We start from the raw sequence: 14,819 nt of genomic DNA on the forward strand, positions 1-14,819 counted from the left end.
GAATCTTGAGTTTGAAGCTGAATCTAAAGCGACTAGATGCAGACAGTAGAAGGATTCTGTGTCAGCATTTTGAAAGAGGTTTTACTCCTGACTAGCTCCATAGATGTGGGAAGAAAGCCTGGATGGAAAGAGATATTTACAAATATAGTTACAGACCGGATGACAGTCTGTTTGAGCAGTTTGAACATCTTAGAGGAGCAGGGATCAGTAAAGAGACAATCTTTATGCTTTCTACCAAGAGCCGTAGAACCTTTGCTGAAAGTGGAGATAACAGCTGCCTTGGCGGCTTTAAAAGCATGGTAATGGCCCGGCAACCTTGATAATGCCCTTGCTTCACTCGGGTCACTAACTAGGGCAGTGGGCTATTACCAGCCGGTGTGGTCAGCCAGAATGGCCATGATCCCCTTATTCACCTAAAGCATTTCCTGGGGTGCTGCTCATATTTTCAAGAGCTGCTCAATATGCCCGGGGAGCGGGGCATGCTTACTGCCCTAGGACAGGAGCTGGGTACACATCGTTCAGACTCAGGCTTTAAAAAGCACATATACGGTTTTGTTTATGCTACAGGGGCTGAGATTGCGAACCTGTGGTTATATTTCAGTTGGAATCCTTATTTGGAGAGAACTTTTTAGAGGCTAGAACTAAGTTAGAACCTTCCCACAAAATATAAACTGGTCTCTGAATATTTGAGGATAAAGTTTTGCAGGGGGGGGGGGGGTTATCCCAAGGTGGGAGAGGTCCAAAACGTGCTTTTCTCGTGCAATTTTTCAAAGCCGAACCACCAGTCTGCACAAATGGAAGGATGAGAAGCAAACCTCTTTGATGATTTCGCATCTGGTCTAACTCCCGGTCCTCTTGTGATTTGGCGAAAATCGGTCCAGTGGTGTATTTTAAATGAGCAGTGTATGGTGGTGGTATGAACCATACATGGCGAGGTGGTGGGGTTTTTGTTTGTTTCTGCATCTATAATATTCCTTTAACCATAGTTTGCTTTTACTAAGCATATGCATGTATTTTATAGTTACACTTTAAAGTGAAACTTTGCATAGGAAAACAAGGAAAGGTTTTCCTCTGGAGTGTTTGCCCTCCTGCTTGAAAGTTCCCTACATTTGGCAAACAACTGATCTGGCCACATCCAAACACTCATATCAAATTAAGTGTAGAAAGAAAATGTTGCAGACACCAATCTAAGTGGCAAACTGGTCAATGGGCACGGCTGCAGACCCAGTGGGCCCATTTTGTGACCTTGAATTGCAAGGGGCCAGCCTCAATAGCTGAAACTAGCTATGCCCTTTCCAATGTGGACGCAACAGAGGTGGCCTAGGGGATCTCCTGGGCCCAGTGGCAACTAGGGTTGACTCAGGGAACCTGGAGCCAGTACTCCTAAGCAAAGTGTACTCATAAACCACCAAACAATCACAGTGTCATTGCACTTTTAACTGTCGAGGGAGGCTAATTAAAGGGCCTGGTGCATTGTGAAAAGAACAGACATCACCTTTATGGATCTGCACAGGCTGCACAGTCGGCCAACATACACTGAATGCATACTTTCAAACCATTGATCAAAAGCCAGATACATTAATTAGTGCCCAACACATGGGTGCAGACAGAAATGCATAATACACGCAGTTCAATAACATAGTGGCTCTATTGATAATTCATCATTACCATTTTAGTGAGTTTGGTGACTAGATTCTTCTGAAAAAAAGTGAAAGCTATATTTGCACACTTGTGATGTTGCACATGTAAGTGGTGGGTGGCTTTTGGCAAGCAGAGCTCAAACTGTCTACAGCCAAGATGGGCATGTGTAAGCTGTCCACAGCTATTCTAATCTGTCGGTCCATTACAAATGATGGGCTTGGACACAGGGTAGGTTATGAAAACAAAATAGACTTCACTGATTCTCTCCAGTGGTCTCCCTTGAATGGAATATAGCTACGGGGCGGGAAATCCCAGCTATGTATCCTTATAGTGTAACTGTGGTTAAAAGCAAGATGCTGGGTAAACGAGGAGATAAGGTGAAGTCAAAAGTGGTGCCTGAGCACTAAGAAAGAAGTTGACCGATGGGATGCCATAATATGCAGTAGATCTGAGCATTGCCAGACACATCATTGGAAAGGTGGGCAACATTGAAAACAATAATTTCATTGAGCAGCGGATCCCAGCTCAAGCCAACCTACCCGTGTAAGGTGTGTCCTCCTCCCTGAGACCATCAACAGTTTCTTGCAGTATGGTGTCATGAATTGTTCCTAACAAGCTTACGGAACACTGAAAAACAATAGCATGAAAGTAAATCCTCTACAATTTGAGGTGCATAGCAAATATACACTATATATATATATATATATATAAAGCAGGGTAGCATCTTGGTACTGTTAGTATGCCATTAAGCAATCACAACATCAAACCAAAAAATATTTTTTGAAAAGTAATGTTATTGTTGGTAGTGGCAAAATTATCCAAGCTGATCTGGCCAGGGACCAGTAGCTTAATCTGTACCAAAATCATAACGGTAGCGGAAATGACATCACACAACCTTTGACAGGATTTGCCTCCAGTCTACCCTCCAGATTACATCGTAGGAAGTGAGATGACCCACCCTTTGACCAGCGAATGGGTCAACATACACTTCTATTAAAAAATCTTAGTTGAAAACATTAGACTGCAACCTTTTTATTAAAAGTGAGTCATGAAATGAACAAACAACTAAATCATGATTGTTATTTTATAACACGCTTAATACCAGCGAGAGTCATAATAGTAACAAACAACTAGATCAGCATTGTTCTTTTATAACGCAACTATAATTGTTCTTTTATAATGCGTTGCGCTGCGTTGTCTTGCTTCCAAGACAAACGTGTTGCCGATGAGCAATCCTTCCTCCCCCATCAAAGAACAAACCAAATTTAAAGGGATACTGTAGCAATAAGCCCTAAGACAGCGTGCCATTATTGCCTAAAGGTAGTGCCCCTGGGGCCCACAGTTACAGGCTCGAGCGTAGTGAGGGTCTTAACGAAGGCCCGAGGGCATTACCGTAGTCCGAGCTGCACACTGTTGTGTGATTGGGATTACCATCAGGTAAGGCTCGAAATCCAGAGGTAAGCGGTTTTCTTTTTTTTTGATCGCGCCAGGTACTAATTAATTTTAAAGGTCAGCAATGCTAGGTTAACTCAGAGGAGTTGCTGATCAGTCCATAGGCAGATTTCCAGGCACCAGCATTGGAGCAAAAGTACCCTTAAGAGACGTCTAAGGAGTGTGCTTCTCCCAAAGGCGAGGAGTGACAGGATTAAAGCTGGACTTTGTAAACGACCATCAGCTTTTCCAACAGGGATTTAATAAACTGGACATAACTTTCCTTTTGACATCTTGAATGATACAAGAATAAGATGTATTGTATAATGTCAAGTGAGTGGCCTTTCCATTTCCTTATTCAGTGATGTTTGAAATTAAGGTAATGTGGTTGTCAGAGTAAGCAATGTAACTATGTGGTGAAATCGTTCCACAGACTTTTGACGCATGTTTTAAGAATGTTTTATAACATGAAAGTGTTCTGTACTGTGTTAGCATTTCAACTGAAAAAAGCGTGCACAGAGGTCATTTTGAAAGTATGTTAAGTAGAGCAGCCCAAATGCCCTTGCAGGTCATGGGTTGGAACATGTTTGATCTCACAGAACTGCACTGAGGGCTGACAGTGTGATTCTCCCCTGCCATGCGACACAGACCAAGGTAGCGTAACCAGGGGATCCCCCCCATCACCTCATGCCCAACACGCACTGTCTCGTGATGCAGGCTCTCAGTGACCACCTTGGAGGACCCACCAGCCAGACAGGGGACTTCATCACATATCTCTGCCTCCTCTGACTGGTCTCTCAGATCGTCAAGCGGGTACCTTATAAGGTATTCCACAAAAAGGTGTATGGTTGGAGGGTGATAATCCATTACATCACCCTCTGGTTGGCTTCATTAGCTCTAGATATCCATGTTATAGGAGAATTATCAGTAATTAGGGTCAAACGCCATCCAATGTGGTAGTACTGAAGTTCCTCGATGGCCCACCGGCTAGCCTGCTGCTCCATCTCAATGAAGGTAAATATTTCTGTCTGGGCAGGAGTTTCAGATGATGAACAGGATGGTTTCCTTGAGCCTATTCCAGGTTGGGGATAAATTTGCACCCAGACTGACTCAAGAGGCATCCGTTTGGATGATAAACCATTTCTCCAAGTGTGGCATGATCAGGAGTGGAGGGTGATGCAGGGAGCACTTTAATATAAGGCATTCTCTGCACTCTCGGATCGTGGAATCCTCTTGGACTTAGTCCCTGTTAACCGATCTCTTAGTGGGCCCGACGAGGATTGAAAGGTTTGGTATGAACCTTCGATAGTAGGCGACCAGGACCAGAAAATTCTACGATCTTGGGCATAAAACAATTGTGAATGCTTATAAGCTTGCCTGCTTGGGGCTGGACAATGCCTTTCCCAACTTGAAAAGCCAGGTGTTTAACTGAAGCCAGGGCTAGATAACAATGTGGGATTAGCCTTGCGGTGCACGGTATTAATCAACATAACATAACATAAAATGACTCCAGTTTTCCAAAGACTTTTTGCCACCAAATAAAGAACTTTATGTGCTCTATCCAGCTGTAAGTGAAGATGATACCATAATCCATGTAGGACACTGCAAATGCCTGGTGGGGCTAGAACACTGCATACATTACTCTCTAGAAGTTTAGCTGGGCTCCAATGAGACCAAAGGGGAAGACAGTGAATTGGAATAATCCAATACGTGTATAGAAACCCATATTTTCTGGTCTTCAGGGGACAACAGGCTATCCCAATATCCCTTATGAAACAGATATTTTATAGGCCCAATTCGCTGGGTCATTTAGTCAACTCAAGTAATCACGGAGGGGTCGAACTTTGAGATTTTGGTCACCTTACTGCCAACTGACATCTGGATTGCATACAGGGTCAATGTATATGACCAATGACTTTGGGGTGTGGGGCTAGATAACTCCCAGATCCACTATTTTATTAACCTCTTTTTCCACAGTTTTATGGCACATCTGTGGGAAGTGGTAAGGCTGGAGGTGAATCGACTTCCCCAGGTCATTTGCAGAAGACATCAAGAAGTTTTGTAAGTAGGCTTGTAGGTCTTGTCATTGGTCAGCTGGAGGATTGTCTGTTCTTTTAAGGTCGGTGTCTCAACCAGAGTCACCACATGTGCCATTAAGTAGGCCTGTTTGGGTTGTCGGCATCCCATCAGTGAATTGATGTGGTAGACTTCACTGACTTGATTGGTCCTTTGGGTCATACTGTTGAACCTAATAGTTCTGATCGCTGTGAACCTGCGTGACATAATAGGGCCTGTGTGATTTTGCAACTAGCTTGCTGTCTGACGTAGGTTACAATGCAAGGACCTGGTTGCGTACCATAAACATTCTCGGTTGGGCCGTTCATCCATTTATTTCTTTTCTGTTTTTATTGGCTTTCTTGCAAATGTTGTTGGGCCAGTTGCCTAATAATCCTTAGGTGGTCCTGGGCAGCCTGGACAAACTCCCTTGAGCTCATCGCTATACGTTGGTCTAATTCCCAGTCCTTCATTCGAATACAGAGGACGCCACAGGGTTACTGGCCACAGAACAATTGGACAGGAAAATAATTTGAAGAGGTTCTGGTGGTAAACAGAGCCCAAGGTAGGAACTCTTCCCGGGTTCTGGCATTTCCTTATAAAAATGTCTAGAGAAGATTCAAAAGGCCTCCTTAAATTGCTTCACTAGCCCATCAGTCTGGGAACGGTAAATAGGGGTGCAAAGGATCTCAATCTGTGGCACTTGTTTTAGCTTTGTCATCACTCATGACATGAAGGCGGTTGCCTGATCAATATGCATCACCTTTGGGAACCCAACCCGGGAGAAGTGTGGTATCCGACGTTTAATCATATTATGTGAGGTTTTACTCTTAAAGGTGGAACACCACTGGGTGTCAGGTGGCACAATCTATAAGAATCACAATATGGTGAATGCGTTAGAGGGACCCATGATATCCAAATCAATCCTGGAAAAATGTTCTTCAATGATGGGCAAGGGTTGGAGGAAGTATCTCGCGACATGTTCCGGGAGGTCTTCTGGCAAATGGACAGTCCAAAGAATATTTTTGAATTTGCTGATGGACTTAGTTGGAGAAATCAGCTTAGTACATGATGCTGACCTCCTTGATGCCCTGCTGAGATGAGAATGGCCAAGGTCGGGGATAGCACTTCAAAATTGGGCAGGGACTAATGCAGGATCTGACCATCCCCTTTTACATTTGTTATGACCGGAAAACCAATCCGCTCTTTTCTAAAACGTAAAGTGCCGCAATGCTTCGGACCCCCACTGCGGAAATGGGGGTGTCAAAGGTAGAGCTTTGGGGAGAGTCATTATGTAGGGCAGTAGCAAACTCTTCCCTTGATGCAGCTGGCCCTGACGGAGGACTCATCATGTTAGATGGGAAGAGCTTGTGTGTCCTGGTCCTCACTCTGCTTTCCTGTTTTAGCCTCTGGGAGATATGATGATCCAAGCCCTGAAGGGCCCCTCTGAATCCTATCCAATTAAGAGGTTTCCACTGTGTCGGTGGAGAGGTAATGGTCACATATTAGCTGTGTAATGTCATCTCCTTCCTGTACCCTGGCTATGTCCATGGTTTAAAAGAAGGTCCTTCCCACCACTAAGGTCTGTATCAATAATCCCAGTATGCACATCTATACCATATTTTTTAGCCAGTCTCGAACCGGATACCATCCATCCATAGTTGCCTCTGACACCGACATTTTAAAATTTGTGGAGATAAAGGCACATTCTCTTGGAGCTATGGCTAGATTATCATAATAAACAAATTCCAACAGCCGAATCTGGTGTGGCCTGTGTAGGTAATTGAACAAAGGCCATAGTACGTACCAGTATAGCTAGGCAAAGATTTAACTGCCATGACAGTCTTCACACATCCCACTTCTGCTGACACCACATGTCAGGAAGCAAATGTAGGATGCAAAGAACACAGGAGGGCACACTCACAGTCACTTTGTTTATACACAGGTCTCTCAGATGGAATGAAATAAATAAGAACCAATTCTCTGACATGAGATGTAATATTGGCTCACATTCGCTACTGGCATTGCAATTGTTCCAGGGGTTGCTAAATCATTTCTTCCCACCTTGTTCCTCACTTGTGATAAGTATCGGTTAGTATCACAGTTTCCTGGGACAGCTGTTAGTACAGCTAGAGAATCTTTGTCGGAGAAGGGGGTGTGATCTTCCACCGCCAGTTCATCATTCCCCTTAATCTCTCAGCTCTGCTTGTCCTGAAGTGATGGGGGTTTCTCCACACTGCCTGGACTAACCCCCTCTGTGTGCCCTGTTGGGATCTTTTTCCACCCACCCGCTGCTCAATCTGCCCCGGCCAAACAGGGCTTCCTTGTACCTTATTAAGTACAGGTTGCCCTCATTTGTCCCTCAAATAGGCACACTTTTCCCTCCTCCTCTGATGTGACCACCCCTCTTCTGATCTCACCATCTCCGCTTATGATTTACCACTTCCCTCTCCTCCTATGTTACCACCTCCTTCATGGATCTCACCAGTACCTCCTCTGACTTTTCCCCTTCTAAACTCCAGCACCTTTTAACCACTCCTACTATCACACTTTAACACTGCCTTACTGCTCGCCATAGCCTACACGAATAAACCACAGGTATGATCATAGTCCTGGAGACAACTCTGCAGGAACCGTGTTGCACACAAAGAAAAAAGTTCCCAAAACTATAGAGGTATAAAGTTATAATATGATTTCTTGCAAAATAGTAACAGAACATTTTTAACAATTTACATAGATTAATACATACATTCATTATTGTTTGACTCTAAGTAATCACAAATAATAATTTTAAAAAAAGGCATGATATTTGTACAAAAGTATATTCAAATCAACTGTATCACAAACAATAGCATATTTCCGTAAATAACATCATAACTATTTCTGCAATTTAATGATTGTTAACACAGATTTCTTCCACATAGAAATGCATTTTCTGCAAGAGTTGGACTGTTGCTGGACACAAATAAACTCTACATGTTTCATGATAAGCAACCCTTCATCAGCAGAGATACATCACTACTTATTCATACTAGAACAATATGAAATAATTGTGTTTTTAAGAGTTTTGAATGCTCAATACAATGTCAATAATTTAATGTGTTGTAAAATGAAACATCCAGCATGAATCAATCTTAATGTAAAAACTGCATATTTTGCTATATTCAGCTACTCCAGTATAGCATTGATCCATGTTTTCCCCCCACCGGGAAATACTGAAACAAAAAAGAACATATTTGCTAAGGGGTATTTCTTAAAGATGGAAAGAAAACTGTCCACAAATAATTACTGTCATGTTGAAAAGTCTTCTTAAAGATCATTCACAACCGTTAAACTCAGTTTATTTCAGCTGTATGGCTTTTTATGTCCCACTAGGCTCACATTGTACAATAAAAACACAACCAAATTCTTATACCAAGGGACCAATTGGTCCAACTCTTTAAACCAATTAACAATCTCAGTAACTTAATTGTCAAGTTCTATAAACAATGTCCAAAATGCCTTCACTCTCAGCAAGCTCAGTGTGTAGAAGCTGTACAGATTTTTGCTGACTAAATAGACTCAAATTCTATAATAAAAGTGACCAGTTGGTCCTAATCCTCGGACTGTCTTGGCTTCCCAATCAATACAGTGTCAAAGTCTACAAATATTTTCTTTATTACATAACTTTACTCCAACCTGCGATTGCATCTCACTCCACGTGAGACCGGAAAACAAACTTCATCCCATTTTTCCTTATAAGGAGATAGCCTGTCTGCAGAAGTTATGTAATGCAGACTTTCCAATATAGATTGCGAGCAGTAAAGAAAAACCCAATGCACAGTGTTTAACCTGTGTGCTAATGTCCAGAAGGTCACATAACATGAACATGGAAAGCTTACAAATGTAAACAAGCGGAATTACTATTAAAATATTTCAGTCTCCACTTAAATAAGTGTGAGACAGGCATGGTATCAAGAGAGACACAGATTCAAAGATGTTTGTTTCAAAACCTTTATTTACTAAGGTTCCTGGTTGGTGTAATGCCTAACTGGCCCTAAATCTAAAGGGATGGTTTGCTTAACGGATGTTCCTAAAGCCTGTTGACGTCTGATAGTACAAAATAAAAGTCAGTCTGTGTCTAAACCTATGCTTGTCCTCATGCTGTACAAAAATGTGATATGTAGTCTTTCAAAAGGAAGAGAACAGTGGTTCAACAAAAAAATAGGAAACCAAGGTTAGTCTCAGGTTGTCTTCTCACTAGGTATAGTTCAGGCAATGTCACAAAAATGAGTTCATTTAAAATCGGCTGTTCGTAACCTTCTCCACAGAGCCATTGCAATATTCCCAAATACATTCAGCATCTTTAGTTCCTTGGGGTTCCCTTCCCCAAGCTTCAACTTGTTCAAGTTCCAAACACCATAAAAGAAATATCACAGTTCCTTATGAAACACCTTTCAGTTTCCAACACAAAATTCAGTTTTGTCAGGATGCATCTTGCTTTTCCTTCAATATCATGAGATCATAGATGTTCCACTTTGTTAGACCTATCAGGGTTCCCTTTCCCAAACTCAGGCCCCTTTTTGTCTAAAACACAAGTTCAGATTGTCAGGATGTACCTCTCCTTTCAGATACAGTTCTTTCACACACACTTCACTTGTGGGGTACAATTAGAGACTTTCGAAACCTCCTGGTTCTTTACTCCTCCTAGGCGTGACCACTCTGATCTGTAACCCCTCTCTTTATTTCTTGCTCCTTCTCCTTTCTTTCAGTCTTTCACCTCGGGTGCTTCCTGCACCCTTTTCTGGCTTCCCCTTGTTTCTTTTGTTTCACTCTGCTCACTTGCACCTTGCACTCTTTTCCTTTCATGCACGATTGCACCCTTTTATTATGTATGCACACTTGCAATTTCCTTTTGTTTCTTTCCTTCCCCTTGTGTCTCTTGCCTCTTACATGCTTTCCTTTCCTTGCCGTGCACACTAGCACCTATTCCTTTTCCTCTCGTGCCTCTATTTCACTCTGTCTTTCGATCTAAGCCGCTAGCGCACCTACAATGCTTTCTCTTCTTTCTATTATTCTTATTTCCATTCCTTCTTAAACTTTCTGTCCTTTTCTGTATTTTCTGTCTTTCTCCCTCTTTACATGCTTACAGCTTTCTCATATGTGCCTTTCTCCCCCTCTGTTGCAGTCAAAAGCATGCTTCCGAGTTTCTCTCTTACTTTCACAAAACTAAACGGGCAGTGTCGCGTTGACAGGCAGCCCTTCTCTGGATACACTCGGTTGAGGTTAGGGTCTCACCACCTGCCCCTCAGGCACTTGCGACCGGCACAGGTCCCAAGGGAACAAGCACTCCACCGAATGCCGCCAATAAGATTCAGGCAGTCTTTCTCTGGCTCCTTGGAGGCATGCCTCCCTAGCCACGCTGCAACCTTCCCGAACACTGGGCCAGCCGTTATCCTCCAATCTTTGGCTCCTGCTTCTCTCTATGCTCCTGGACTTCTCTGGTCCAAATAGCATTCCCAGCTCGCTCTCTTCCTTGTGAAAAAGCACAACTTTTATAGTTGAAAAAATAGTCAAGTGGAGTCAGGTGTGAATGATCATTTTTGAATGCCTGACTCTGTCTGATTCTATTAGTTGAAGTTCTTTCTACAGTAGGTTTCCCCTTACTTACCCCATTGGGGATCTTTACTGCTCCCAGTTTTCTCACCCTGCACCCAGCATTGGTTGAAAATGGGGAGGAGGTGATGAAGGGTTTTGAAGGACAGATTTATTTCCTGGTACTCTATCAGGGGATCGACAATGGACATAGGGAAATCTTCTAGCCTGGTTTTCCCCCAAGAGGATCACTGCCCCCTTCCATATTCCTGGTGGCTGATTATACAAACATGAGTTTTGATGGCATTCCCTGTGATATAAATGGGTAGAAGATGAATGGATATTAATGTCAAACTTCTGCCTTTGTTTCAGTTGTTTTTTCTTCCTTCCCCACCATGGGCAACTGACTCTTTCCTTGCTCCACCTTGAGTCATGGATGACAGGAATGGAATTAGGGAAAATTAAACCTAGATTAGGGTGTTGGGAATTAATGTATCCCATGAAGGCGTCCGGGACTTCCTTCTACTCGTCTAGCACCCTGTCTGAATACTGCGTCTCGCCTGGGGTATTCCCACAAAGACAACCCCAGATTCCCCTACCAAGGGGATCCTCCCTCGCTCGTCCACCCCCAGGGTTGGGATCCAAGAGCAATGGCCCTCCCCAGGCCTCCTGAATAGAGGGCTCTCAGGGTCTTAATGGGAGAATACCAATAGCTTTCTCACATAAGTCATACATAAATGTAAAATATCCAAAATGAAAAGGTTTGTTTGTACACCATGGACTATAAAGCACTGTTACATCCAATACTTTTAACAGTAAACAATGTTACTTAAATTTTATTTATTTATTTTATTTATTTATTTATAATGCGCACCAAACCCAGGGGTAGCCAGGCGCAAAGGCAGCAAGAGGGTTGCAAAGCTTAGTTACATACAGTAGGGTGAGGTCCAGCTGCGGTTACATTGCCGGACGTATCACACCAAATAGGAAGGGTAGGACATAAACATTGTAGGCTGCACTATATACATATTTACATTCAATGAGGTAAGGAGCCACATGGTAGTGGCGCATCTGGGCATCGGAAGTCATTATGAGTCGAGAGATTTGAGCCAGTGGACAGTCCTGGCTCTGAACTGGTGGTAGGGTAGGTCCTCCCTACAGGTGGGAGGAAGGGAGTTCCAGAATTGCGCTGCTTTTACTGGGAAGCTATTACCTCCAGACATTGTACGTTTGAACCTGGGCTCCAAAAGAAGGTTAGAATTTGCCGTTCTCGAGGGGCGAGAGAGGGTGGGTCTAGTAAATCTGGCGATGAGGTATCGAGGGGCTGCTTGGTGGAGGCATTTATGAATCAGAGATACCGATTTAAGGAATATCTTGTCCTTGGTGGATAGCCAGTTGACAGATCTTCTGGAAACTGAGATATGGGCTTGTCCCGGGAGGATAGCTTATTGGCAACGTGTTCGCCTTGGAAGCAAGACGACACAAAGCAACACAGGTTCGATCCCTGGGTCCGCGCTTAGAAACCTCTGGGTATTTAAGCGCGTTATAAATACGCAACTAAGATAAGAAAAAAAAAACAATTACGCACCTAAAAAACAAACTATTCCTGGAACAGCGCCTCGATGCCTGCGGGCTTTGTGAGCGCTTTAAAAAAAAAAAAAAAAATGGCAAAGAAATTCTTCGGGATACTGAGGGCCGCTCTGAGGGCATTATTTTGGAGGATTTGGATTTTATTTGAGATATATTTGTTACAACCTACATATAGAGCGTTACAGTAGTCCAACTTTGACAGGATCAGCGCCCTGGCCAGGGTGGTACAGTTGGTGGGGGAGAGAAAGGGTTTGGCTGCCCTAATGAGTTTGCAAGTGTAGGAGGTGGCGGAGGCCATTGCATTCACTTGTTTGTTGAAGGTGAGGGTGGAGTCTAGATAAAAGCCGAGGGTTTTAACCTCCTTAGCTACTTTGATCTTGTTGTCGTCAATTATGAACGATGAGTATTTGTGGCCCAGTTTGTTGAGGTAGTGTGTAGATCCTAGAATAAGGAGTTCCGTCTTGTCATCATTCAGGCATAGACCGTGTGAGGCCATCCATGCCTGGATGATGAGGTACACTTTATTAACGAAGGCCAAATCCTTGTCATAATCCCCCGACAACGGGATGAGGATCTGGGTATCATCGGCGTAATTAGTGTAGGTGATACCCAGATCGTCTAGATCATCGAAAAGGGGCTTCGTGAAAATGTTATAAAGTGTAGGGGAGACGCAAGATCCTTGAGGCACGCCGCAAGTGATAGGTGTAGGGTCGGCTGCTGCTGACAGTGAGAAGACTCTCATCGTGCGGTTATTGAGGAAGGATTGGATCCAGTTGGTTGCTTCTTGAGAGAAGTGGGCAGCTTTTTGTAGGTGGTTGCACAAGATCTCATGGTCGACCAGATCGCGAAGGCCGCAGAGAGATCGAGGAGTAACAATAGTGCTGTCTTGCCCTGGTCTCTCAGCTCGTCTATCTGTGCCTTGAGATCTATAAGTGCAGTTTCGGTTCCATGCTGTGGCCTGAAACCCGATTGTCGGACGCCTAGGAGATGGAAGTGCTCAAGGTAATGTTGGATCTGGTGGTATGCTGATTTGTCGATGATTTTAAGAAGGAACGGTACTGTGGTGATGGGGCGGTAGTTAGTTGGAGTGGAAGGGTCTAAGTTTGTTTTTTTAAGCAGAGGGAGGACCCAGGACTGTTTTAAGTTATTAGGTACGGTGCCTGATGTGAAAGACGCATTTATTAGTTTGGTAATAAATGGTGCGAGATCATGGGCTGCATACTTAATCAGTTGAGCGGGGCATAGGTCTCCGTGGCAATTTGAAGGTTTGAGGGTGAGAATAGTATTTTCTACCTCTTTGGTGGATACTTTATGGAAGTTAAAGGTGGGGTTGTGCACTGAGGGGGATGATTGAGTCGGGTGAGCCTTTTTATGGGAGGCGGTACTCGGCTTAGTAGAGGAGAGCAGAGTTTCTTTTTTAATGCTTATTTTAGTCTTAAGGGAGGACATTTTGTTCGCTAGGGCATTTTGTATGCCAGTGCACCAGTTTTTATCTTTGATACATGAGTCGGGCACTTGGATCGGGGATTCAACCTCTTTAAGTATTGTGAAAAGCTCTCTAGTGTTAGATTTAGCTTGTGAGATTCGCGTACTATAAGACGTTTGTTTGGCCAATATAATTTCTTTCTTATATTGAGAAGCTAGACTGCTCAAGTTTTTTTTATTATTTTCTGAGGGGTAAGCTCGCCAGATTTTTTCACAGCGTCGCTTTTCCTGCCTGAGGGCTTTAAGATGAGGCGAGAACCAGGAGTTGATGTGTTTCCGGGGCTTGCTCTTTTTTTAGCTTTAAAGGCGCTATGGCATCAAGGGATGAGAGCATGATTTTATTATAGATGTCCACCATCGTAAATGGATCTGTATGAGCCGGGATGGCATTCAAGGTTGGTGTGATTAGCGGGATCAGGTTTTCGGGGGTGATGTTTTTTTTATTTCGGGATTGGACGGCTGGGGCAATGCTGTTAGCTTGTGCTGGGGTTGCCTCTAGGGTGAACGAGATCAAGTAATGGTCTGTCCAAGGCTGCGGGAGTATGGCAGTGACTAGGACTGGGCAGTTGTGCACAGCTAGCCAATCCAGAGTTCTCCCTTTGATATGGGTGGGCTCAGTGATCTTCTGGGTGAAGCCCAGTTCCTCTAGGGTGTTATTGATTGTACTGGCATTGGCGTCTGCAGGGTCGCTAAATCCTAGGTTAAAGTCTCCTAGTAAGATGCGTTGTGAGGAATTTTTAAGATTGTTTGATAGGATGTCTGTGAGGTCTTCTTCAAATGACCCTAAGGGGCCCGGCGGTCGGTAGATAAGGTGAATGGAGATGGATTGGGTATTAGATAGTGTTAACTTGGCGGTTAGAGATTCACAGGAAGTAACATTAGTAGGTGATTCAATTGTAATAGGGAATTTAGTTTTGGCTATGATGGCAAGACCCCCGCCTCTGGAGGTGGTACGATCAAATCTTAATAGCGTGTAGTCGTCTGGTACCGCTAGCATAATTGCAGGGCCTGGCGTCGGGTGGAGCCAAGATTCGGTGACTGCT

General features: G+C 43.7%; 1 protein-coding gene across 2 annotated transcripts in view; it reads right to left on the minus strand.

The window, feature by feature from the left end:
- LOC138525980 (trifunctional purine biosynthetic protein adenosine-3-like) overlaps nt 1–14,819 on the minus strand; it is a 615,458-nt gene that overhangs the window by 395,582 nt on the left and 205,057 nt on the right. For both annotated transcript variants that reach the window (XM_069636272.1, XM_069636273.1), the window contains exon 7: nt 2,181–2,268. In XM_069636272.1, coding sequence (XP_069492373.1) covers nt 2,181–2,268 — 88 coding nt within the window. The remainder of the gene's footprint in view (nt 1–2,180; nt 2,269–14,819) is intronic.

Source organism: Ambystoma mexicanum, chromosome 7p (genome assembly GCF_040938575.1).
Source record: "Ambystoma mexicanum isolate Mex_15411 chromosome 7p, UKY_AmexF1_1, whole genome shotgun sequence".
NCBI lineage: Eukaryota > Metazoa > Chordata > Amphibia > Caudata > Ambystomatidae > Ambystoma > Ambystoma mexicanum.